This window comes from Anthonomus grandis, chromosome 5 (genome assembly GCF_022605725.1).
Source record: "Anthonomus grandis grandis chromosome 5, icAntGran1.3, whole genome shotgun sequence".
NCBI lineage: Eukaryota > Metazoa > Arthropoda > Insecta > Coleoptera > Curculionidae > Anthonomus > Anthonomus grandis.
The window spans coordinates 30,928,366-30,955,105 of record NC_065550.1 but is presented as its reverse complement, the minus strand read 5'-3'; the positions used below and the strand labels follow the sequence as shown (position 1 = coordinate 30,955,105).

The window sequence follows — 26,740 nt, the reverse complement described above, 5'->3', positions numbered from 1 at the left end:
AATCCAACAATTATTCAAGTAAATAATATTCCGTACAATAAATTTTGCAATACAGTCCACTCATGTCAGGCAGCATATGACCAAAACGTACATCTATGTGGCACCACAGATATAACTAGCTAACGCAAAATTGCGTTAAAAATTGCGTTAGCTAGTTATATCTGTGGTGGCACTGTTAATAAATTTAGCTTGGTCATTGGTCGTATTGGTTGCCTTTACTTATTTAAGTAAAAAAATCAATAATAATTTTAGAATGAGTAGATTTCGAAGTAGAATTTCTTACTGGTAAGCTGTTTGGGGTGGGTGGGGGTAGTCTTGATGAAAAACCGGTTTTTTGCAGAAAATAATTGTCTAAGAGGAAAAATTTTGTAAAAAATCTTCATTTCGACAAAAAAAGAGGCTAAAAGGGGCTTTAGACTAGTCCCTAAATCAATCATTTTTGAGTTTTGACTACAAGAACTCAAGATATTCACTCGCCAATAAGAAACAATTGATTTTGTGTCTTACAGGCACTCCTGGAATAAAAATTCAATTTTTTCAAGAGTCTGCAAGTCTCATGTATTTTTTTGGATTACCACTGATTGTCAAGGTAATTAATTAGGTTAATTTTTTAATCCGCCTTGTATAAATTAGATTGAAATTTAATTAGATGATGCTCTTAGGAACGAAACACGTGTCACCACTCTAACAAATTAAAGAATTTTTTTGAGACCGAGACTTTGTGTTGTTCTCACAATGTAGACCACGTTTTTATTAGGAGAATGTATGGAGTTTCTTTGTATAGTCTCTATCCGTATTGATATGATAATTACACAATATTAGTAACGAAGAAGCTTTGGAAAAACCGTCTAAGACAAATTGTTTCTAGTTACGTTCACTTTAATTTAACAAACGTTAATTTGCTATCAAGGGTTACACCTAGATCTATGATCTACATGTTAATGGGAGTGTGGTTGACTGGCAGGAATAAGTAAAAAATCATAGGGCATACATGGACCAACCATTGAAATTTGATTTTCATATTAATAATGTATGTAGACAGGCCTACTTTAAATCAATTTACGAATACAAATACATCCTCCATGAAGAACCCAAAAAAAGACTTACAGAATCTCTAATTCTTTCAATTCCTAATTACCTAGACACTCTCTGTGGACCATATCTCACAGAATATAATCAATTTTAATTACAAAAATTCAAAACAGCTGTGCCAGATGTGTACCTTTTAGAGAGCACGTAAGTCAGCATGTTGTGGAGCTTTTCAAAACCAACATAAAGCAACGGCAATTAGTGCATATGGGTTCCATAGTGCATAAAATCACTATCTCAGTTAAACCAAATTATTAGCAGAACTTTCATGGTGAAAGCCATAAAATAAATATCAGGGGAAAAAATAGTTTGAATATTCCCAGGCATAATACAGAGTTTTTCAGGTCGTGTTTCATATATCAGGCAGCTAGTTTATGTAACAAAATACCTGAGAATCTTAAAACATTAAGCTGTCCCTGGTTTAAAAAGAAATTAAAAGATTTGATCAGGAGTGGTAAGCTGTGATTAGTCAGTCTGTAGTAATTTTGTGATATGTAAATTTTATACTGTGCTCAAAGCTTTTAAATAATGTCATGTATTTTAAAATTTGTCAGTATATTTGAAAGTGGATATTTTATTTGTTATTGCCTTACGGCTAAATCCTTATTATCTTTTGATATTTTTGTTCATAAAAGATATTTTATTTTATTTATTTATTTTATAGTATCAACACATTTAAGTTTACAGTTCAAGAGTTGCTGGTTACATGAAGGCATCTTAATAATTTGTCTAAAAAAAATTATTCTATGGTATTTATCTAGGCCATTAACCAGCCTATTTTTGTTGCAACACTCAGAAAATATATTTATATTAGATACCTTTAAATCGCCTGCATATAAAGTATCTTCAGTAATTTAAATAATGTGTTTTTGACGAAAACTTAGACGAAAATAAATTTTTAGGTTTATTTATTGATAATAAACTAAAATTTGAGGGCCATATCACGCAACTGTGTAGAAAAATATCAGCAAATTATTATGCTCTTAAAGTGGTCGCAGGAGAGGTTGATTTTGACATGGCGAGAAACGTGTATTTTTCTTTAATTGAAATCCCATTTATGGTATGGTTTGTGTTTCTGGGGTGCATGCATACATTACTTATTTAATAGTGTTTTTGTTTTGCAAAAGAGAGCGATCCGACGTCTGTGTAATGTGAGAATGAGAGAGTCTTGCAAACAGCTATTTATCACTTATAAAATCCTAACCCTTCCTGCCTTATTTATATTGGAATCTGTTTGCCTCGTTCATAAGAAATTTAGAAATGTAAACACCACTAATAGGCATGAATATAGCAGTCGACGAGCTAATGATGTGCTCTTGCCTATGCCACAGATTTACAGAATACTAATATTCTGTAAATCTGTGCCTATGCCTACAAGTTCACTGATCAAAAGAACTTTTATATTTGATGGTAAAAAACTCTTTAATCATCTTCCTGCAGATTTGAAAGGTATAGGTAGCTGGAAACTTTTTAGAAAACGTGTTAAAAAACTCTTAACAAAAAAAAACACACTCTCACAACTCTCTTAGTTGCAAAGGGCTATTATGAAATAACTGAATTTTTGTCGGATAGATTTTAGTCATTTTTACCTTTTTCTTGCAGGACCTTAGGTATATTCTTTATTTTTTTTACACCATATCATTTCGCCTAATTTATTTCTGTGATTAATTTTTTTTTTAGTTTTACATTTAATAAAATTGTATATTTCTGGGAGTGAATAATATCTGTTTGTGTTATACATATTGATACTCTTGACATTACATTAGCTTTGTATGTTTTGGATCAGAGTCTTGGAGGAGTATTTCTGAAGAATGGGGATGTTGTTGGTTTTACCGCTATAGGTAAACCATATCCATGGAAGCAGAATGCCTATAGGAAGATGGACCATAGCATGCTAAATAACCTTTTTACATGTTTGTGTATATGTTTTTCTTTTTTACAGCTTTGTCAACAAATTTACTTTTATGATAATAAAGCATATATTGATATGATTTGATTGAGTATGTCAAAAGCACGTCATTTAAAAAAATTAATAAAGTTTAACGCCCTTACTATGAAATGAAAGGAAAGTGTCGCAGGTTCAGGACTTCAAATAAAACTGATTTTATTTCAGAAGAAATGCCGACGTTTCGGCCTTTGTAATCGGACTTTATCAATTTTGATAACAGATGTAAAGCACCTTTCATAATGTTTGCTTATTTCATCACATACGCTGATTTTTTAAACACAAATAGATATGTACATCTTTACACTATCCTTTACTCTATATATTTGGGAATTAAATACATGCTGCTCCTCCTTTTTTTTGTAAATTATAATCTTTTAAAATATGATGTAAATGTAAGAAAATGTTCACTTCTGAAATGTATAAGGTGATTTGATAAACAATCAAGTTCAGTTCTTTGTACATAGATAGTAGCACTTTATTGTAAGCTTTGTTTATTTATATGTTAGGTGTTTTGTGTATGCTATGGTAAATTGTTGTTGAATTTTCCTTTTTTCGGGTTATATCATCTTAATTATTATAGGTCTGGTGATGCTCTAGTCGAGCGAAACATGTAACCTTTGTCATTTTATTAAATGTTTCTGTGATACTGTAGATTTTGTGTTTTTACCTTTTATAAAATTGTATGACCTGCAGCTTTGGGATAATGGATGAATTTTTCGAGCTAAGAAAATAAGACTGCCTGTTGTATAGTGTTTTTTATTTATTGTTTCAATTTATTTTGTAAACTGTAAGGTGTCATTTCCAGTACTCAAGACGGCCCAAATAAAGGCCGAAACGTCAGCATTTCTTCTGAAATAAAATCAGTTTTATTTTTGAAGTCCCAAACCTGCGTTGTTTTAACAGGAAGACATAACAAAAATTACTTTAGTTCCAAAACTCTAGAACGCATATAAAAGCGACTATAATTCTCTGCAAGAAATGAACCATAACTTTACCTCCCTTAAAAGAATGACTTCAAATACCAACAATTAATTTTAAAATGACTTTAATAAATGCCTGTAAGGTATTAAAAAATCATTTAAATGCCTGGAAGACAGAAAAAATTACGACTAAAGTCCATAAGTTTAATTACCTGAAAGGATAATAACTTACTACGTTTTTTTCTTGGTTTAGCTTAAAATGGAACAACACTCCTGTTGTGTTACACATTTCTAGAATACAAGATAAACATGAATCTCCTGAAACAATGAACAATTCTTTAAATACTTCTGAATCTATTTTATTCACAATTTATTTAAACCTACTTCAATAACCTCCAAAAGCAAAAAAGCTATATAAAAAGAATTACATATTTATAAATTAAATAAAGATCCTATAAACTATTACAATCACTTTTTTTTTTAAATAAATAAATAAACAATCTAAAATACCGACATCTCCTTATTGGTCTTTCGCCTGTCCAGTTCGTTTTTTAAGATTAATCGCATCAGTTCGGCCCTTTTGATGCTGTTTTTTTTGGACTTTTGTTTGCTGTAAAACTTGTTCGGCACGATACGGTGGATCTGTTCCATATTGGCGATATTTTCATCCATTTCCCTTAATTGCATTTTTAATTTTTTCAGACTCTCGTCCAGCTTGAACAGGCACAGGTTCGCGTTTTTGTCCGTTTCATTTTTCAGTTTTTCTTGAAGCGTTTGGGTTTCTTGACCCGATTTCACAGGCACCTGAGAAATGTTTGTTATTTGTCTATTGTATTTTCGTTATTTCTTTATAATAAGTGATGTATAAGGTGTTTATTTAATATTTTTAGAACATTACACTAGACAAGAAATTAAAATAAATTATAAATTAAGGTAAGGCTTTAAGAAAAAAAGAAAGTCGCGCACAGTTTGCCAGACATGTATAGGTTGCAAAATTACTTACATTTCTTTTTTATTTAGGCGTTTTTATGTATACAGGGTGTTTCAAATTCGAACCTCAATATGGGAATCTCAGAATCTATAAGAGATACGAAGATTGTTAAATTGGGACAAAGTTGAGAATTTTTGAGCCTAACAATATGCGGTTTAAAGAATTTGTTTTTAAATCAGAATTTTTGAAAAAAACTAAATTTGCCGCAGTAGGATGTGCATGTTTAACTGACATTTATAACTGTTATTTAACTGACAGATATTTAAACAGTCACTAAATGTTACACGTTCTAAATACAAGAGAGACAGAAATACTAGCAATGCAATACCGTAGTAGTGCACATACATTACTTCAGGGCAACACCCTTATTATTTTCGAAGCACCTGTGAATATTTCGAAAGATAAATAGGTCTTTATTAAAAAAAATCATGTTTTGTGACATTTCAATAAATATTAGTTTGTTTTGTGGTTCATCTTGGCAACGACAGCCAACGCGAGCCAGGTTAGAGTTTTTGACGTTGTCAATATAGATGTGTTTCTGATATAAAACAGTATTCCCGGAATAAGTGTAGAAGTGCGTTTCTGAATTTCGTTACAATATTATAATTTTCCTTTACACCCCTGAAACGCAAAATAAACAACTGACTCATGAAACAGTGTAGACGACTTTATAGATCACAATGACACAAATATTCCACTGAGCTCAATTATGAGAGACAATTTCTTATAATTATTAATAGCTTTTATAAAAACTATATCTCGATATATACTTATAAGTTATGTGTCTTAAAAATGTCTCTGCATGCTGCCGATCCAATAATCGTTTTAATTTTCATCTAAAAATTATACTTTGTATAATAAATTAAATTGCATGCAAAAATTAAACTCGTTTTCAATCAGATCTAATACTAATTAAAATTGGAATTTAGGAATTAGTTTTTCTTAATATTTGAACCCTATGCTGAAACAACGTTGTAACCGCCAATATGTGTAAATACGGTATTTCCGTGGAACAACGTTGTATGCGACCTAAATAATCCGTTGACAAAGTAGTGGGGACATAGGACAATTTTCTGGTGGTTTTTAGGAGCCATTTTAATTAGTCTAATTCATTCGTTCTGTGGAACAACGTTGTATGTGCCGCTAACGTTTTAAAGTTTCAGACACGTGTTTTATTAATACGTGTGTTAGGTGCACTGTTCATTCTTATAAGCCAAAATGGATGTTACTTTGACAAGCTCTGTAATGACACAGATTAATAGGGGAAAAAGGCGAAAGATGCAGATTGACAATTGGAAGCAGAATGCCAGAAAACGGTGCAGAGACAGTGGAGACGCTTACGTTTCATCTAGAAATGTCCCTAAGGAAGCTTTAAAACGCCCAGATGAAGTAAGTTAATTTAAAGTACCTACTATTTAAAATTCAGTAACAGTGTTAATTTTTAGAGACGTGTATGCAAGTGTTCTCAGTCGCTTAATGGGTGCTCTGCTGAATTATTGGTGGGAAAGCACCAAATATTATTCCAAAATTTCAGACATCTAAGTTATGATAGTCAATCACAATACCTATCATAAATTATTTCTATTCAAGAGCCGAAGAGAAGGAGGGTTGAGGAGGCAATATCCCGCCGCCAAACCACTGTGAAATACGCCATAAATAATATACCCGTAGGCAAATCAACAGTTTGTTATATATTCTCAATCACCCAGAGACGACTTCAGTGCCTTGTGGATAAAATAAAATCTGGTGCAAATATAACTGACCAACGTGGAAAGCATATGAATCGCCCAAAAAAACTAAAGCTAACAGATGCAGAGAAAATATGTGAGCATATTAATTCATTTCCACAGCAGGAAAATCATTATAGCAGAAATGCATCCACAAAGAACTGCCTCCCAGCTGATTTGAGCAACTCAAAAATGTATATACTGTTCTTGGAAAAATACCCACAAAGTAAAGTCTCATTAAGGACTTGTCATGATATATTTGAAAGTAAATTTAACCTATGTTTTGGACTTCCCAGTTCAGACACCTGTTCATACTATGACACTATGATGTTTTATGCACAGATTTGCAGCAAGTACTTATTTGCAGCAAGTACTTTTTTGCCCAAAACTAACTCATTCGTCCATTTTCTATCAGAGGCAATTTTCTACCTATAACTATTGTGTTTATAACATGAAAAATAGTATAGCTACAATGATGTTATGGCATGAAGTAATGGCACATCGAGGTTCTACTGAGATTGCATCGGTATTACTATTTTATGTCACCCAAAATTTCAATCGTCTTGGTCGAGGGCAGGAAAGAAAACTTGTGGTTTGGTCGGACCGATGCGTAGGACAAAATAACAATTGGAAGATGATAACATTGCTTCGACTATTACTGAAAGAAACATATTTTACCCAGGTGGAGCAAAAGTTTTTGATTAGTGGACATAGCTTTTTACCCTGTGATAGAGACTTTGCTCAGATTGAAAGGGTCAAAAAACTTTCCTCGGTTTATGTTCCATTCCAGTGGGCAGATGTGATCGCCAAATCAAAAGTAAACAATCCCTTCACAGTTATTTACATGCATCAGACATTTTTTAAAGATTTTACTGATGCAGAAAATTTAATTTGGAAGGATCCTAAATGCAAAATAACACAGGGAGTGTGGATTCAAATAACATCCGAACAGTATCCGGATAAGAAAATCCCATAACACAATTCAACCATGGATGTCGTATTCGCTAAAATCACCCAAGAAAACGATGGTTGAAGTATCTCTGAATAACCTACGGGAGGCCTATAATGAACCTCTTTCAATCAAAAAAGAGAAACTTGCCAACTTATTACATATGTGTGATTATATTCCATTAAAATATATCAATTTCTATCATAATATTAAAAACGGTGCCTGAAAATATGTAGTTTCGTTTTATTTTTGATTGACATGAAAAATAAGAATTATTTTTTCACTTTAACTTTATTTTTAATCCTGAAACAACGCTGTAACAGCCTTATTTCCCTAAAACAATGTTGTAACCGACGCGGATATACAACGTTGTTTTATTAAAATAAGGAAAATATTCTCGTAAATCGGAATTCTGTATGTGGTCAAGTCTGCAATGCCTCTCTACGGTTAAGTTCTTTAGTGTTATTGATATTAGCCATATATTAAATTCATTTGATTAAGCAATCGGTTATTTTTCGTTTTTTTCGATTTCCCAACAAAACAATATTTGGCGGTTACAACGTTGTTCCAGCATAGGGTTCATTTATTGGATACTTGTACGAGTTACGCTAGTGCTAATGGCCAATTTTCTTATACTGTCGATTGCAATTTGTGTCAATAATGCCCTCTTAGAAACGAATTTATCTGCCTCTTTTTATTACAAACGATTTCACGAAATTTAGCATTTTTTTTTCACCAGAAGTATGTTTTGCATGAACATGAACAAGTTTTAACACTACTGGCACAAGTCATAAACAATAGCATTTATCTGGATGTGAAACAAAAACCTGATAATTGTTTGCTCATAAAAATAAGCCTAAATACTTAACAAATCAACAAAAAAATCGCATTATTAAAAAATAGAATAAAAGATTTGAGTAAATTAATCTATTTCTATTACTCAAAAAAAAATTGACGACGTGGAACGACATGAAAAAATACCTCAAGTTCCTGGAATAAAATCAGATTTTATTCTAAATACCTGGAATATTATGAGAATGCTCGGAAAAACTAGAAAATTTTTTTAAAGAAATAAATAAATAATACGTTTATTTCAAAATTTAAAGATATTTGTATCAATACTAAACTGAACAACAAATAAACGAATATAGCCTTGAAGCTCTTTCACAAGTGCTTGTAGAGGCATATTAATTAAAAATAAATAAGTGTAACATAAAATACAAAACTTAATTAAAATAAACGCTACAAAATAGCCTATAAATTTAAAGAAAAAAGTAACATAAAATCCAAATATTGGTATGCAAAAAAAATTCAAAATTGTCTTAATCGGTGTGATGAGTCCAATCGGGTAATTTTAAAGTTTTTCCCTTTATCAAATATCAGAAAAAAAATTCATATGTTTATTTAAGGTTTATTAAATCATTAAAAATATGAATACCTTGACTCAAAATCCATACTTGTACCTCCTTTTTGAACTTTATTTTCTTTACTTCCTTTATATGATCAGGTATCATATTGTACAATCTAGGAGAATAATAATACAGCGATCCTCGACAATGTGTTTTTTTAATGCAATAGTTGGATATGCACCTCTGCTTCTTGTATTCAAATTATGGCTATTTAAGTTTATATTTATGTTATTTTTCTTAAAGTTTTTAATATCTCGAAACAGTACAGTATTTGGAAGACATGGAAAATGACCCCAAAATCCTTGAATAAAAAGAGATTTTATTCCAAATGCCTGGAATATTAAAAGAATGAAACATATTTCGGGAATTAAAAAAAATTATTTGAAATGTTTGGATGCCTACATGAAAAATGACATCAAAGTACTGGAGTAAAACGATATTCTATTGCAAATGCCTGGAATAATATAAGAATGGTCGAAAAATCCGGAAAATGTTAAAATTTATTTAAAAATTTTTAAAAATTCGGTTGGTCTCGCTCCGGATACATCGACAAATATATTTCTAATGTTTTAATGGCAATTCTATCGTATTTATAATAAATTTTAATCATATCTCGCTTTTCTTTATTGGTATAAACGATCATTGCTTAAATTATTAGAAAAATAACTGACAGTTTATACTAGAATACTAGCAAACCATGACAGGTTACATATTGTCTTTTCAGTTTATCACAGCCAACTGCGGCAAATTTAGTTTTTTCCAAAAATTTGGGTTTTTACAAAAAATAAACATTTCCCGTTAAAAAGGAAATTTTGCTACGATTTTAAAAATGTAAAAGTCTAATATAGCGCCCATAAGAAAAAACAGAGGTTGGCAAAAGATGAAACGTCGTATTGAAACACCATCATGTAGCACGACAAAAGTGGCAATGCAAAAGTACAAATTATTTTAAAATCGGATAAGAAACAAGCTCAGGAAAAAATAAAATCGATTTTTAAAAATTTCGGATTTTTTTCGAATATATTCGGAATTTTTAAATATTTTAAACGCCATATTGTTAAACGCGAAAATTTTCAACTTTGCCCCAATTTAACCATCTTCTATTCGCTTATAGATTCCGAGATTTCCATGTTGAGGGTCGAATCGGAAACACCCTGAATACAGTTGAAAAACGATAGCATGGGCAATTAAGGGTGAAATAAAAGCGACATACTAAAACGCTAATTTAAGTTGAAATCTTACATTTCCCCTGTGGTGAATACAAAAGTCAACGAACTTATCCAACGACATTTTCTCCAATCTGACCCGTTTCCTTTCCAATTTGTTTTGAACTCTTTGTTTCAGCTTCTTTTTCCCTTTCGTTGTCCTAGTTTCTGCATGGAACAAATTCGGATTTTTCATTTCCAATTTCATATTCATACAGAAATCTATATAAAAAAAAATAAAATTAATTTTACATATTTAACCCGAAAGGTATAACAGATACCTAAAGATTTCCCTTGTGGCAAAATAATGGCCGAAACCGGTTTAACAATTCCAGAACCGTCTTTTCCCAGTCCGGTGCCCACGATATAACCCATTTTTTGCATCAATTTCGATCCTATACCTTTAGTGTGTTTCTCCCACTCGCCAAGCGGTTTCGACTCGGGGGTGATCATCAGACTTTTATTTATTAACTCTGCACGTTTTACATGTCGCTTTCTCTCTTCAATTTCATTCGCTAAAAAAGATAAGAGTTCAGGACTAAGAAACCATTACACTTTATAGTAAGAACCTTCGTCCTCGTCATGAATTATTTGACAATCATCACTTTCACCCTCGTCATCATCTTGTTCCATATGCAAGACGTGTTCAAGATTAATTTCTTCATAAATATCGCTGTGATTTTTGCTTTTCGATTCAAATTTTACCATGCAGTTTCCCTTTGACATACGGGTTATTTTACCTCTAAAAATAGTATTGCATTAATACAAAAATGCACTGTTATAAAACGATTCAATAATATAAACGCAATATTTTTATCATTAAACATATACATTTGTTTAAGTTTAACGATAACCAGTCCAGAAGATTTTCGATTAATAAACTTATTGCGTGTCATTGATAAAATTATAGAGACAATTCTATGTCAATAGTTTTGACAGTTATAGGTATATTGGATAATAAGGATTTGGGAATAATTCACTTTCGTGAATCTGCTTTATATGAGAGGAACATAGCGAAAAGACATTAAAGAAGACAAATTGTGGATCTTCAACAGGCTTTTGAGACAATAGGTTGTAATATTGTTATTGCTATAATAGAGTATATATATAATAATAATAATAATAATAATAATAATAATAATAATACTTCTTTATTTGCTCATATACATCCAACAGCTTAGCATCGTCAAAAAGTATAGACTGTCAACCGCCAATAATACAGTGCATAAAGGGAGACATTAATCTATCAGAGTTTTACCTACATAACATAGCAAATAAAAAAAAACTTACATTTTGTTCACAATATAAAACAAAACACAATTTTGGTTTGCATCACAAATGCTCACAAGTATGTATGAAACATTTGTTATACAGGTATGAAAGTATAATATTCGATAAATTTTGATAGACTAGGTTAAAGACTATTGTAGAATTCGTCCAATGAGTATGGACAGATCTCCAAAATCAGGTTTTTCGTTACTTGCTTAAATCTATTTAATTGTAGTTGTTTTGTGGTTTTGGGTATTGCATTAAAAAGTTTTATGGCATTAGTCATATAGCCCTTATGGGTCAGACTAAGCTGGTGTTGTGGAAGTAAGAGATTTCCCCCATGACTGTTGTCATATAAGTGCCTACTATTTACTGTGCTAAATCTAAAAGAGTGTGTTCTAGCAATTATCAGACATTGGTGAATGTATAGGCCAGGCATTGTCATGATTTTTAAATTTTTGAATAAAGGTCTATAACTACCTATTGGTTTTTTGTTTTCTAGAATTCTGAGTGCCGATTTATGCAACTTAAATGCTCTCTGCCAGTCAGCAGAGTTACCCCAAAATAACAGTCCATATGACAACTTTGATTGAGAAATTCCCATATACGCATTTGTTAAGTAAGCCCTGTCGAAACCAAAAACCACTACAACAAAATTAAAAATGTTTTTAGTGGGAGTCAAAAACAATTCAAAATGAGATAATTGAATGTATTTCAAATTACATTAGTGACTACATTAGATCTGAAATGAAGGATACTAATTTTTTTTCCCTCCAAATTAATGACACTACTGACATAACTCAGACCTCACAGTCATCAATAATATTAAGATTTGTTAATTCTCAAGGGATATTAGTAGAAAGGTTTTACGGATTTTATGATGTTAGTGCTGGGAAAACCGCTGATTATTTGTTCACTATGGCTGCAACAGTTTTAGAACCTTTAGAATACAAAGATAAGCTATTAGGACAGTGTTATTATGGAGCGAATGTGATATCAGGGCATTTGAATGGACTTCAGCAAGAAATAAAAGAACATGTCCAACAAGCAATTTTCGTGCATTGTCTAGCACACCGACTTAATCTTGTTTTACAACAGAGGTTTAGGAAGATTTCAAAATGCCGCATTTTTTTTTGCAACTATTGCAGGAATTCCATCATTTTTCCATAGTTCACCAAAACGATCCTACGCTCTGGCATCTACATCAGCTAGACGTATGCCAACAATTACAAAGACACTATGGACTTCTAATTCAAAATTAATCAATTATTGATGTTTGTGTTTAGTGAAAACTCCTTGCAATACAAAGAAAGCTGTAAGTTACTTGGTATTACCATTGATGGTAACCTTCGCTTCGAAGATCATATCCTAAATCTTGCATCAAAATTATCCTCTGGATGCTTTGCAGTAAGAATGGCGGGTCATGAGCTGGGAGGGGTAGTTGCACGTTCAGTGTACTTTTCTCTTATTGAGTCCCATCTTCGTTATGGCTTGCCTTTTTGGGGTTTAAGTAACAAGGGATTATTAAACATAATTTTTGTGATTCAAAAAAAGGCAGTTGTTCCTATGTTGACCTATGTTCCGCTGGGTTAAGAGATTCTTGTAAACCTCTCTTTATTTCTCAAAAAATCCCAACTCTTTTTTCTCTTTTTATCTTAGAAACAGCTACTCTTATTCATAAATGTCCTAAACCTCCCTCTAACACTGGTCATATGACTCGCCAGGTTAACGATTTTCCCTTACCAATCCCTACATCCTCCCTCACCAAGAACTCACTTATATACCTTAGCAAAAAAATTTACAACCATGTTCCTCTATGTATCAGACAAATTTTAGAAGTTAAGAAATTCAAAAAGGAATTAAAATCACTTTTATTATCCAGGGCATATTATAGCCTTGACGATTTTTTTAATGATACCTTCTGACCTGTGCTCTGACATCATTTTAGTGTTTTAGTTTTGTTTCCTATTAAATATTTTAATATACTTCCTCTAAATTCTGTTTTATTGACAGCTTTACTTATTTTTTAATCAAATTTATCAAAAAGATGCTTTTTTTTTATTTTTTCAATCTGTTTTGTTATAATTAATTTTGGTAATGTGTGTAAATTTTAGGGTAAAATGTTTTATTTATTAAAATGTAATATTAAGCTATAAATGGCAACGCCATGTATTTAAACTAAATGAATAAATAATAATTAACTCACTTATACCAAATGCCATCCGATTGCTTGGCGATGACATTGCTGCCTATGGTGAGATTTTCAAATTTTGGCTCCATGTAACTTCTTAGATCTGAATAGTTGACTAATTGGCCATGGGAGTATTGGCAAGAGTCTTCATCATAGTGACAGTCTTTTTTCATATCAAAGTAGTATGGGCAAGGAAGCATTTCTTTATGGGTTGGATTTAAAAACAGCACTTTTACCTACAATGATAGGCCTTTATACAAATTTATTCTTATATGGAGAGTATTTATATAAAGTTGTGTATTGATATGAATTAGAGTTTTCAGGGAAATAGGTGTCATAGTAATCAGTCTTATATAAAGGCAATTGTGAGATTTGTGGTAAAAAACCTTATTTATCACAACAACCCCGATTTAAATGGTCAAAATATATTGTTACAAGTTCCAAAAAAATGTTGACAGTTAAAGTTATACCTATTCTATAGAACCTTAATTATTTACTCAGACAAAAGCCATACTCTAAATGAGGCATATAGGATCGAAACCCGCTAAATCCAATTTTAGTCAAAAATATGTTATATACATGATTATATTCGTCATAAAAATATCTATCCACATGAACAGAAATTCAGTAACAAAATCCATCTAATCCACTATAAAATATAGTTTAAAAACTCGGTTTAGTTTCAAATTCCCTTAAATCCAACTTGGTTTATTTTCAAATACCGCCAAATCCAAATTAGCCAATCAGATACTCAGCTAGGTGGTCATGTGGTCAAAATAGTATTCCGCTGATATTATTATTTTGAATTGCTGTCAGAAACGACGTCTCGTTTGCGGTTGACATCAGTATGTTTTCAAAGTTTATTTAATTTAAAAAAGTAAAGTATAATAAAAGTAATGTGCGATAACACGAAAGAAATCGTCGTAGTAAATCAAAATAAGGCTAGAAAGAGGCAGCGAGCTCCAGAAAATTGGAAAAAGAATGTGGAAAAGACCAGAAGGTAATGAGTTTTGTTTAATAATACCCAAAATGTAAACATTGTACTAAAAGTTATAGATGCAGTACTTTGACAATGTTACATATTAAAAAGTTTCATAATGCTTTTTACGAGAACCAAACTAAGGTGGGTCAAGACAACTTATCATAAAGTTCTCCCAAATAGAGGTACCACGTCGCCGTCGAAATAACAAGGGAACATCCAGTCGACAATTTGCGTGCAAGTATTTCATCCCAAAGAATCAAAATAATAATTTGGTATCAGTTTGCCGTAAAGGTTTTTTAGGTGTACTTTGCCTTCGCCCAGATAGAGTAAAAGGTGTTTTGCATCGACATTTCACAAGTCGTAATATGACAAAAGAAAGGCGAGGTGGAAAATAAAAAAGAAAGATTATTTCAGCTTAGAAGACATGCAATAATTAGCTTTATAAAAAAATTTAAGGCTATTGAGTCTCACTACTGCCGCAGCAAAACAGCATGCAGAGTTTATTTACCCAGCAGCCTAAATATTCGGCGTTTGTGGAAATTATACAAAAGCGAGGCTTCTCTGGAGCTTCAGGTAAAAGAAGGTTATTTCCGATCAATTTTTAATACCCATTTTAACATAGGGTTTGGATCTCCACGTACTGATGTATGTTTAAAATGTTTGGAGCTTGAAGAAAAGCTAAAAGAGGAAAAAGATGCGAGTGAGAAAAACAAGATAATGATTGAACTTCGAATTCACAAACTGAGAGCAAAAGCCTTTTTTGCAAAATTGAGAGAAAAAAAAGAAGGGTTGCTAATAATAAGTATATATATATAAACTTCACAACAGTCACAGAGACTCTCATTCTTCACTTACTCCAGAAAATGTTCGGATTTTTGCATGGACTGAGGATAAACATCGCAAAGGAGCAAATGAAATTGCATCTGCTGTTTTTTATACTTTAAACCATAGTAATTTTGATGGTATTGAAAACATTTTGTCTTGTCGCTGATGGATGCGGAGGACAAAATAAGAACAGCATCATGTTGGCAATGTGTTTTAAATGGTTGAGTACTGCACCTATAAAAGAACTAGTGCTTGTCTTTCCTGTTGTTGGACACTCGTATATTCCTCCGGACCGGGTATTTGGTGATATTGAGAAATCCATTAGAAATATTGAACAGATAGTAGAACCTATAAAATACCTGGATATATTTAGACAAGATGGAACAGTTGTTGAACTGGGTAAAGATGTGCCAGTTATGGACTGGAAATCTGCTTCACAGGAAGTTTTAAATCCCCCATCTAAGTGGCATTTTAAATTCAATATGTCCAAAAGGTTCATATTAAAAAGAGGGAGGAATAATACCAAGACCATAAGGGGAGAACAAAGTTATATGTCTGAGCTTAATCACAGCAAATCTGTCTGTAAAAAAGGAAAATCTCTAGATTCCTTAAATCCCTTGCCAATAGAAACTGGAGTACCACCAAAAATTAATAAACTACAGGATGTGTCATCGCTATTAATTAAACATTATGGAGGCCAGTGGAAAGATTTTGGTAGTCTAGATTATTATAAGCTAGTGTTAGAAAAATATCTAGGAGGGACTTATCCACAAGAAAATTATGAAATCGATGTGGATGACCAAAACGATCTCTGTGAACCAGTAGAGATAGTTCAGGATTTAGTAGTTTAGATTTTTTACTTGAAGTGTGTCTTTTTGTGATCTGAAGATACTTTAAAAACATTTCTTTAAGTAGTCGTACATTTCTTTTTGTTTTATCTGTTACATTTTCTTTGGTTTAATTTTCTATTATAACTTTGTTTCGTGACAAACTACACTAAGTCCATTTTATTTACGATCAAAATCCACCAAATCCAATAGTTGGTTTCAAAATCCACTAAATCCATTTTTAATTTCCATTTTCTGAATTTCGGGTAAAATTCAGGATATTTTCTTTTACTTAAATAGAGTCTAATATTTTTTCTCTTTTATTTAAATAGAGACTAACATTGATTTTAAAGTTAGTTAAATAGTTTTTGGATTTTTCTGAAAATTTAAGTAAAGTGGAGTTAGCAGGTTTTGATCTTATATGCCTCAAATGTATTATGATTAATTGGATTTTCCTAGAAATTGAAATGTATTTATTTACTTGTCTATTGTCTTGTTTATTATAGTTTTAAACTTGAAATATTACTTCATTTATGTCATAAGCTTAATACAGTTTAAATAAGTTATACATTTAATCAATATTATTAAATTTTAGAAGAAAAACAAAAAATATACTGAGACATTTAATAAAACTAGTAAAAATTAATATTGGAATTGAAATTCAAATAATTATGAAAACAAACCTTTAGAATAATGCATAAACACTTAATATTGTTACTTTTTTGCCAATTAGAACCAGTATTAAAAGAATATAAAGGATTTTTAGGTAGAGTTTTTATTAAAATCCTAAAACATATTAGCAATAGCTCTCTACTATCTTCATGCAAAGCATCAAAAAAATGTAATTGCCCAATAATGTACAATTAAGAATAGCATAACATTTTAACATTATTTATATCAAATTCACAGGTACAACATATACAGTAGTGGCCATAATTATAGCAACAAGTACATTTTTCCTTCAAATTATATGATGTGGTAGATTAGAAAAAAAACTGGTATATATTATGATTTATTTTTTACAAAGCTTTTTATTTATGTTTATTTTTTTGTTACTTTATAAAAGAAATAAAAAATGGGAATTTTTTTTAGGGAACGGGTTGGACAAAATTATAGCAACACATTTTAGAAAAATCAATTTATTTATTCTCCAAAGTCAAAATAAGATTACAATACAATAATATTCTTCAGTATTTAGTATAGTACCCTTTAGCCCTTATAACAGCAATGCATCTTTTTGGCATGGATAAAATAAGTTTGTTTATAACATCATGATCGATTGACAACCAAGTATCCTGAAGAGCTTCAAAAAGTTCTCCAGCATTTTTGAAATTCCTGGTTCTACACCTGCTATCCACAATTTCCCAAAGATTTTCTATTGGATTTAAATCCGGAGATTGGGAGGGCCACTTCATAACATTAATTTTTTCATCATGGAGAAACTCTTTTATTAGCCTTGAAGAATGTTTTGGATCATTGTCATGTTGAAATTGATATAACAGCGGCATATTTTCTTCAGAATAGGGTAACATAACATTCTTTAATATATCCTCGTACATAAATCGATCCATAATCCCTTCTATTCTGTGAAGAGGTCCCATACCATACCCCAAAAACAGCCCCACACTAAAACTGAACCACCACCATGCTTAACTGTAGGAGAATTGTACCGAGGATTAAATCTTTTGCCTACAGGACGTCGAACGTATGCAGCACCATCACTTTTAAATAAATTGAATTTTGATTCATCGCTAAAAATAACTCTGCGCCACTGATCAATAGTCCAGCCCTGGTGTTCTCAAGCAAATTCAAGTTGGGCCTTCACGTTCTTCTTGGAAAGAAGAGGCTTTTTTGCTGGTCTGCGTCCAACCAACTTATTTTCAAATAGACACCGCCTTATGGATCGTTCACTAAGATCGGAACACCCACTGCCATCCAAAAGCCCTTTAATTTTTGAAGAGGGACTTTTGCTTGGAAATCCGAACAACCATTTCGTCACTTTTTTTTTAAGTTTTCCGGGGACGTCCCGAATTTTTTTTGGGTACTACCAGCCCTGTGTTATTGTATCTTTTCACTATACGTGATACAACTGATCTGTGAAGAGCAAAATTTTTTGCAATGGATGACTGTTTGATGCCTGACTTATACTGATTAATTATAAGTTGCCTCACTTCAACAGACACGGTTTTACCACGACTCATACTGTTATTTAAATAAGTTAATAACTACCAAGAAATCACAATATAAATTGTTTCAATAATGCACTTCAACAGATTGAAAGATCACTAAATTTCAAATGTTGCTATAATTATGACCAGGTGAAATATTTGCAATTACAAATATTTATTGTCAGCAAAAAAACAGGTAGGCTTTTTTTTATTTGAATGAGAAATTTTATTTAAATATTAAGAGGCCATCTAATTATTATAGTTATTATAAAATATTAGTAAAATTCAGATTTGTTGCTATAATTTTGGCCACTACTGTGTTTGTTTCGAGTACTATAATAGAAGTGTCGAGGAAGTGATTGAAACTTATCAACATAATAACATATTGAATTAAATATAAGGGATATCAATATTTTGTAAGTCTATTATTTATTATTATGTGATAAAACTTAATTGCTGCAACATAATGAAAAATTACTAACAAAATAATCATTTCTTTAAGACTTACTTGTAAATTATCCATCTCCTTTACTCCTTGGGGCACAGAACAAATCATAGCATTATGATAAGACATTTGGCCCCATTGTTGCTTATATGGTGCTTGACACTTTTGTCCTTCAAGTTCTTTAATTTTTTTTTCATCAACATATTTATCTTCCTTTTTAGTTTCTATGGCTCCTTCCTCAGCCATTTCAGACTACAATTTATTTATTAACTATTAACATTTAAACTCAATAATTTTAAATTAAACTTTATTAGTAATTAAAGGCCTTTACCATAAATAGGGCCCATTCATCATCAGTGCAATTACCGTCACTGTTTGATGAATCCTCTCGACTGTGACTGGAACCCTGACTGCTAGGTTCAGCCTTTAAAGTTTCCCTAGTTAATGACTGCAACTCTTCAATATTTGCTTTTAAACTTAGTAATTCGTCCCTTTCTGGCCCTGGTTTGCTGGTTTTTAATGCATTTTCGATAACATTTAGCTGAAAATTTCTAGATTCTGCTTGTAATGATTCTTGAGTTAATAGGAGCAGTTCTTCGATATTTTCTTTTAAACTTAATAATTCGTCCCTCTCGGGTCCCGGTTTGCTGGTTTTTAATGCGTTTTCGATAACTTCTAGCTGAAAATGTCGAAATTAACACCCAAGTTTGTTGTGTTTTTGGCAGATTTTACTTACTTGCTGTTGATATTCTTCCATCGTACAATATCTAGCCTATATAGATAATAGACTATAATATATTAGTAAATAATAAACTATATATATTTATTTTAATTAGAAATTATGTTCAATACATGTATAAGTCCTAAGCATCAAAACATTTCAAAATTGAAGGGTTCCGACGTTGCCAACTGAGTAAGGTAAATATTCCCAGCAGAGCTTTTAAAAACTTCCTCAACTAAAAGAAAAACTTAAAGTGCAACTATGTTATTTTAAATTGTCCTTACTCTATAGTAGTCCCAGTTTATAACTTATTTATTTATTTATTTAAGTACAAGGCTCTCCTACAGATAGACTAAGCAATCAGGAACAGGGAAGCACAAAATATCTTATGAATGAATTTAAATACAAGTAAGCGCTTTGCCAAATATTACATTTTCACCAAACCTAACAAATATACCAAGTAACATAAACCTAACTACCTTATTTAATAATATCTCTTATAAACAATTAAAACCATTACTATAAAGGCAAGAAATTAGATCTAAGAATGCTAAATTCACCAATTATAAGAATATATTTTGTCAATCCGGCAACCCTGCATAAGTCTCAGTCGCAAAGTGACGTACGTCAATGTTTTCAAAAACGACCCAAGGAACTTGCCAATACTACAGATTTATCTGTAGATCTACAGATTTCTGTGGACAGCAGAGTTTTAGGGTTTTGTACTATTATAGTCTAGGCGAATTGTACTTTTTAGGGAAAAAATTTTTATCCGGAAACTAACGACGGGAAAAGGTTTGGGGGGGTATCAGGAACGAGAAAAAAATTCATGCAGGAGCAGGTTAAGGGAAGTAAAGTTTTGGGGGGGTGAAAAATTGTACCTTTTCGATTTGCGGCGAAAGTTGACGTCAAAGAAAAAAATGTATAATGGAAAAGTTGTAGATAATAAAAAAATCTACAACTTTTATAGAGGCCACTTTGTGACAGAACCTCAAAATTTCCAAGAAAATCGCGAAAAATTGCTGTTTTTTAATTTTTTTGTTTTTTATTTTTCATTTTCGGACAAACACACTGATTTTGATCAAACTTGGCCAAAAGATACTTTCATGTGTCTTTAAAAACCACAAATTTTTTCAGGCCGAAATATTGAAAATTTTCCGAGATATTAAGTTTTTAAAAAAAAATGACGTTTTTTTCAATTAAAATTTGTCCTTCAAAAAATCATCGTAGGAGGTTCATCCAGGTCTCATTTTGTTTGTTTTTTTATCTACTTTCAGATAAAATTTAAAAAAAAAAAAAGACTTGCCATTTAAAAATGTGCTCAAAAATGCAAAAAACTAAAAAAAAATTTTTACAATAATTGTTAAGAATTTGTTTAAATTTTTTAAAAAACAAAAAATCTGATTACACCATTAAATTCTACGGGAAAAAATACAAAAAAACATATATTTTGTTATTTGGTCGTGAAGTTAATTTCTTGATAATATTACTATAAACATTCGATTGCATTGATATACTTAATACTCCGGCTACTAAGGGGCGTGGGATCTCATTGATTTTACTATTTTTACGATTAAATTTCACATTACTTAATATTTTACCATGTGCTGAGTCTATTTTCGAAGGTTACTGTGCCCAAAGTCGCTTTCTTCAAGGCCGTATGACTAAATTTTTGGCAAAATAGACAGTTTTTCCTAATTTTCCAGAAAAATAATACATTATCGGCTTACCACTGAAGCTATTTTCACAAATTTTTTAGTCCTACACATTTTATATTCTTAATAATTTTTCCCTAAAATACTTTGTTAGGTTGTAAATTAAAAAAAAAAGTTAATTTTCTTTTTTGAATAGCTACCGAGAATACAACTGAAAACTACTGAAATTTCGAAAGTCGTTTAGCTATCCAATATTATACACACAACCAAACTAATATGGAATCACCCAGTAATTTCGCAAAATGGAATTTATTTTAAAAAATAGTCATTGAGGATTAAAGGGCACTTTTTCAAAACCAAGTTTATTAAAAAAAATAATAAAACTGATTACAATTTTCACAATAATAGAACAAAAAACAAAAAGTGTAGATTTCTATAAAAATGATTTTTCTGAATATGACAATTTAACAAGAAAGTTAATTTAAAATTAAATGTTAATAATCAGTATTACCACCTCTAGCATCGATTCAAGCACGAATTCGACGAGGCATGCTATTTATCAAATTGTCAATGTCTTCTTGGGGAACATTTCCATTCCTCTAAAACCGCTTGAATAAGTTGCTCAGTGTTACCAGGAGCATTCTGGCGAGCTCTAATCTTTCTTTTTATCTTATCCCATAAGTGCTCTATAGGATTAAGATCCGGTGAGCAAGAAGGCCACTCTAAAACGGCAATACCTTCCGTTTCTAAGAAACATTTTGCAACTCTGCTGGTATGTGGAGGGGCATTATCTTGCATAAATAAAAAAAATTGCCAAAACCACCTCGCCAGAGCCTAACTACAGGTTGCAATACCAAATCTACATACCTTTGACCTGTTAGGGTTTGTCGAATTGGAATTAAAGGAGTTCTTTTACCAATCATAATTCCACCCCAAAACATTACAGTACCTCCTTTGTATTTCGGGATAGGTTTGGCAGCACGAAGTCTAGCTTGTCTCCCTCTACCTCTTAAAATGCGAATCCGCCGGTCATCGGATCGTAGTCCTTTTCTGGTTTCATCCGAACATAAGACATTTTTCCAATTTTCAATATCCCAATTTTCATGCTCCAAACGCCAATTTAAACAATCAATTTTATGTTGCCTTGAAAGTTCTGGAACCCTTAACTGTCTTCTGCTAAATAATTCCCGAGCGCGAAGTCTTCTTCTAATAGTTTCGACAGAAACACTCACACCCGTAGCTTGTAAAAGTTGCCTTTGAAGCTCTGGATGAGATGTTGTGGGATTTCTTCTTGCTATTTGAGCTAAAAAGCGATCCTGCCCTTCAGTAGTTGCTCTTTCACGACTTCTCCTTGGTCTGTTTTTTAAGGTTCCCAATTCCAGAAATCTTGAATATGTTTTTGAAACAACACCTTGTGTAACCCCCACCGTTCTAGCTATCTGCCTTTGTGACATGCCTTGTTCTGCCAGAGCAATAATTCTTCCCCTCTGAACTTCCGATAGCCCAATGTATGGCATTCTTGTTTAGTTTTCAAAAATAAATAAATTATAAATTTGATGCGACTTGCAAGTGAAACAGTAAAATCGACACTGCTAGGTAAAACATTATTATTTATTATTAATCTGCCTGTCCTTGAGAGTAAATACTTGTACTTTTTTATTGCTTGCAACAAAAAATATCTTACTAAAATATTTCGTATTAATACAAGGTGATTCCATATAAGTTTGGTTGTGTGTATATACACATATAAATGTACATATATATATATACAGTACCTGTGAAATGATATCTAACTTTTACATATTTTTGAGATGATGCTTATGAAAACGATAATATATATATACAGTAGTGGCCAAAATTATAGCAACAAATCTGAATTTTACTAATATTTAATATTAACTATTATATGTATGTTTTAATCGTAAAAGTACGCCACTGGTTTAGATGGCCTCTTAATATTTAAACAAAATTTCTCATTCAAATAAAAAAAAGCCTACCTGTTTTTTTGCTGACAATAAATATTTGTAATTGCAAATATTTCACCTGGTCGTATCACGTATAGTGAAAAGATACAATAACACAGGGCTGGTAGTACCCAAAAAAAATTCGGGACGTCCCCGGAACTCTTAAAAAAAAAGTGACAAAATGATTGTTCGGATTTCCAGGCAAAACCCATTTTTGTCCTCTTCAAAAATTAAAGGGCTTTTGGATGTCAGTGGGTGTTCCGATCTTAGTGAACGATCCATAAGGCGGCGTCTATTTGAAAATAAGTTGTTTGGACGCAGACCAGCAAAAAAGCCTCTTCTTTCCAAGAAGAACGTGAAGGCCCGACTTGAATTTGCTCGAGAACACTAGGGCTGGACTATTGATCAGTGGCGCAGAGTTATTTTTAGCGATGAATCAAAATTCAATTTATTTAAAAGTGATGGTGCTGTATACGTTCGACGTCCTGTAGGCAAAAGATTTAATCCTCGGTACACTTTTCCTACAGTTAAGCATGGTGGTGGTTCAGTTTTAGTGTGGGGCTGTTTTTCGGGGTATGGTATGGGACCTCTTCACAGAATAGAAGGGATTATGGATCGATTTATGTACAAGGATATATTAAATAATGTTATGTTACCCTATTCTGAAGAAAATATGCCGCTGTTATATCAATTTCAACATGACAATGATCCAAAACATTCTTCAAGGCTAATAAAAGAGTTTCTCCATGATGAAAAAATTAATGTTATGAAGTGACCCTCCCAATCTCCGGATTTAAATCCAATAGAAAATTTTTGGGAAATTGTGGATAACAGGTGTAGAACCAGGAATTTCAAAAATGCTGGAGAACTTTTCGAAGCTCTTCAGGATACTTGGTTGTCAATCGATCCTGATATTATAAACAAACTTATTTTATCCATGCCAAAAAGATGCATTGCTGTTATAAGGGCTAAAGGGTACTATACTAAATACTGAAGAATATTATTGTATTGTAATCTTATTTTGACTTTGGAGAATAAATAAATTGATTTTTCTAAAATGTGTTGCTATAATTTTGTCCAACCCGTTTCCTAAAAAAAATGCCCATTTTTTATTTCTTTTATAAAGTAACAAAAAAATAAACATAAATAAAAAGCTTTGTAAAAAATACATCATAATATATACCAGTTTTTTTTCTAATCTACCACATCATATAATTTGAAGGAATGTATATATATATATATATTTTATATAATATATATAAAATATATATTATATATTTTATATAATATTATATAATATATAATTTCACAGGTACTGTAAATTGAAATTTATAATACTAATAAAATATTGATAAATAATCAAATATATTTATTGTAAAAACTATCTTTGCAAATAAAATTATGAATGTCACTTTTTGTATTTAAAATAATATTTCTAAACTAAATAAGCATACTTTACAACTGCATTATCGAAATGCAACTGATACAAATCATTTGTAATGCTAAAATGCTCGTGCCTCGTTTTACAGACATCTCACTAACACCTGAAGAGCTATTAAAAAAAATATCTTGTAGTTGCAAAACAAATTGTTCAAGCAACCGTTGTGGATGTCGTAAACACGGTTTGAAATGCACCGTATTGTGCACACAATGTGAACACACAGGAAAATGCTCCAACGTACAAGTAATTGAAGATGATGTTAGTGATTCTGAAGACACTGTGCATGCATTCGAGCAACCAAGTATTTCCTTGGATCAAGAAAATGTAGAGTCTGAGCAATTTAGCGATGGAGAAGATTTTAATGATGATCAAGAAGAAATAGAATCAAACGATCAATTACAGGATGACGATGCAGCGATGAATTTAGTGAAAAGGCCGAGATTAGCTTAATAGATTTTTATAAATAAAGTCAATAAAAAAATATTTTAGATAAGAAAATGATCATTTTAATTATTTACTTTAATAAAACACATTGATTCTAATACATTTAATAATAAATAATTTCAAACATTCCTTTTTTTCATAAAATTTATTGTGTATTTTTTCTGTTATACCATCCAATCAAATACTGTGATTGATTATTTCAATTTTAAAAATATTAAAATGCATTATTATAAGTTGGTAAGCCGATAATGTATTAATTTTTTTTGGAAAATTAGGAAAAACTGTCTATTTTGCCAAAAATTTAATCATACGGCCTTGAAGAAAGCGAATTGGGCACAGTAACCTTCGAAAATAGACTCAGCACATGGTGAAATATTAAGTAATGTGAAATTTAATCGTAAAAATAGTAAAATCAATGAGATCCCACGTCCCTTAGTAGCCGGAGTATTAAGTATATCAATGCAATCGAATGTTTATAGTAATATTATCAAGAAATTAACTTTACGATCAAATAAGAAAATATGTGTTTGTGCATTTTTTCCTCGTAGAATTCAATGGTGTAATCAGATTTTTTGTTTTTTAAAAAATTTAAACAAATTCCTAACAATTATTGTAAAAATTTTTTTGAAAAATATATATAAATAGTTAAATATATAAATAGTTTTTTGCATTTTTGAGCACATTTTTAAATGGCAAGTCTATTTTTTTTAAATTTTATCTGAAAGTAGATAAAAAAACAAACAAAATGAGACCTGGATGAACCTCCTACGATAATTTTTTGAACGACAAATTTTAATTGAAAAAAACGTAATTTTTTTTTTAAAACTTGATATCTCGGAAAATGTTCAATATTTCGGTCTGAAAAAATTTGTGGTTTTTAAAGACACATGAAAGTATCTTTTTGCCAAGTTTGATCAAAATCAGTGTTTTTGTCCGAAAATGAAAAATAAAAAACAAAAAAATTAAAAAACAGCAATTTTTCGCGATTTTCTTGGAAATGTTGAAATTATGTCACAAATTGGCCTCTATAAAAATTGTTGATTTTTTTATTATCTACAACTTTTCCATTATACATTTTTTTCTTTGACGTCAACTTTTGCCGCAAATCGAAAAGGTACAATTTTTCACCCCTTTTCACCCCCCCCAAAACTTTACTTCCCTTAACCTGCTCCTGCATGAATTTTTTTCTCGTTCCTGATACCCCCCAAATCTTTTCCCGTCGTTAGTTTCCGGATAACAATTTTTTCCTTTTTTGCTTAAAATTGGTACAATTCGCCTGGACTATTATTGCCAAATACGCGTTATAATTACTTCAAATGCTTGGAAGACCTACAATTCTCCTATTATGGGAATATACATATTTTCAGCAAGGCAACATTGCATCGATCACAGCTTCAAAATCAAGCAAGGTTGCCGATACTATAAATTCATCTGTAGATCTACAGAGAGAATTATACACTGATAGCGCGTAATATGTTATGATAAGCAGCTGATCTATAAAATGTAAATAAACATTTAGGTTATGTTATGTTAGGTTAGGGTTAGACTTCTAAAAAGTTGCTGTGTTGCA

General features: G+C 31.3%; 1 protein-coding gene across 1 annotated transcript; it reads right to left on the bottom strand.

The window, feature by feature from the left end:
• Window positions 1-4,300: 4,300 nt before the first annotated feature.
• Window positions 4,301-19,893, bottom strand: LOC126736734 (zinc finger CCCH-type with G patch domain-containing protein). The gene is made up of 8 exons (XM_050441257.1): window positions 19,682-19,893; window positions 19,277-19,624; window positions 19,009-19,197; window positions 13,714-13,934; window positions 10,808-10,980; window positions 10,520-10,753; window positions 10,276-10,460; window positions 4,301-4,761 (listed from the first exon to the last, which is right to left on the bottom strand). The coding sequence occupies exons 1-8, from the start codon at window positions 19,700-19,702 to the stop codon at window positions 4,459-4,461; spliced, it is 1,674 nt and encodes a 557-aa protein (XP_050297214.1). The 5' UTR covers window positions 19,703-19,893; the 3' UTR covers window positions 4,301-4,458.
• Window positions 19,894-26,740: the final 6,847 nt, after the last annotated feature.

Excerpts from the sequence above, each read along its gene's own strand:
- LOC126736734 (XM_050441257.1), bottom strand. The coding sequence starts at position 19,702 with ATGGAAGAATATCAACAGCAA. Across the intron at positions 13,935-19,008 it reads AGGAGATGGATAATTTACAA|GTAAAAGTGCTGTTTTTAAA; the intron begins GTAAGTCTTAAA and ends CTATCATTGTAG. Across the intron at positions 10,461-10,519 it reads GCCACAAGGGAAATCTTTAG|ATTTCTGTATGAATATGAAA; the intron begins GTATCTGTTATA and ends TTTTTTATATAG.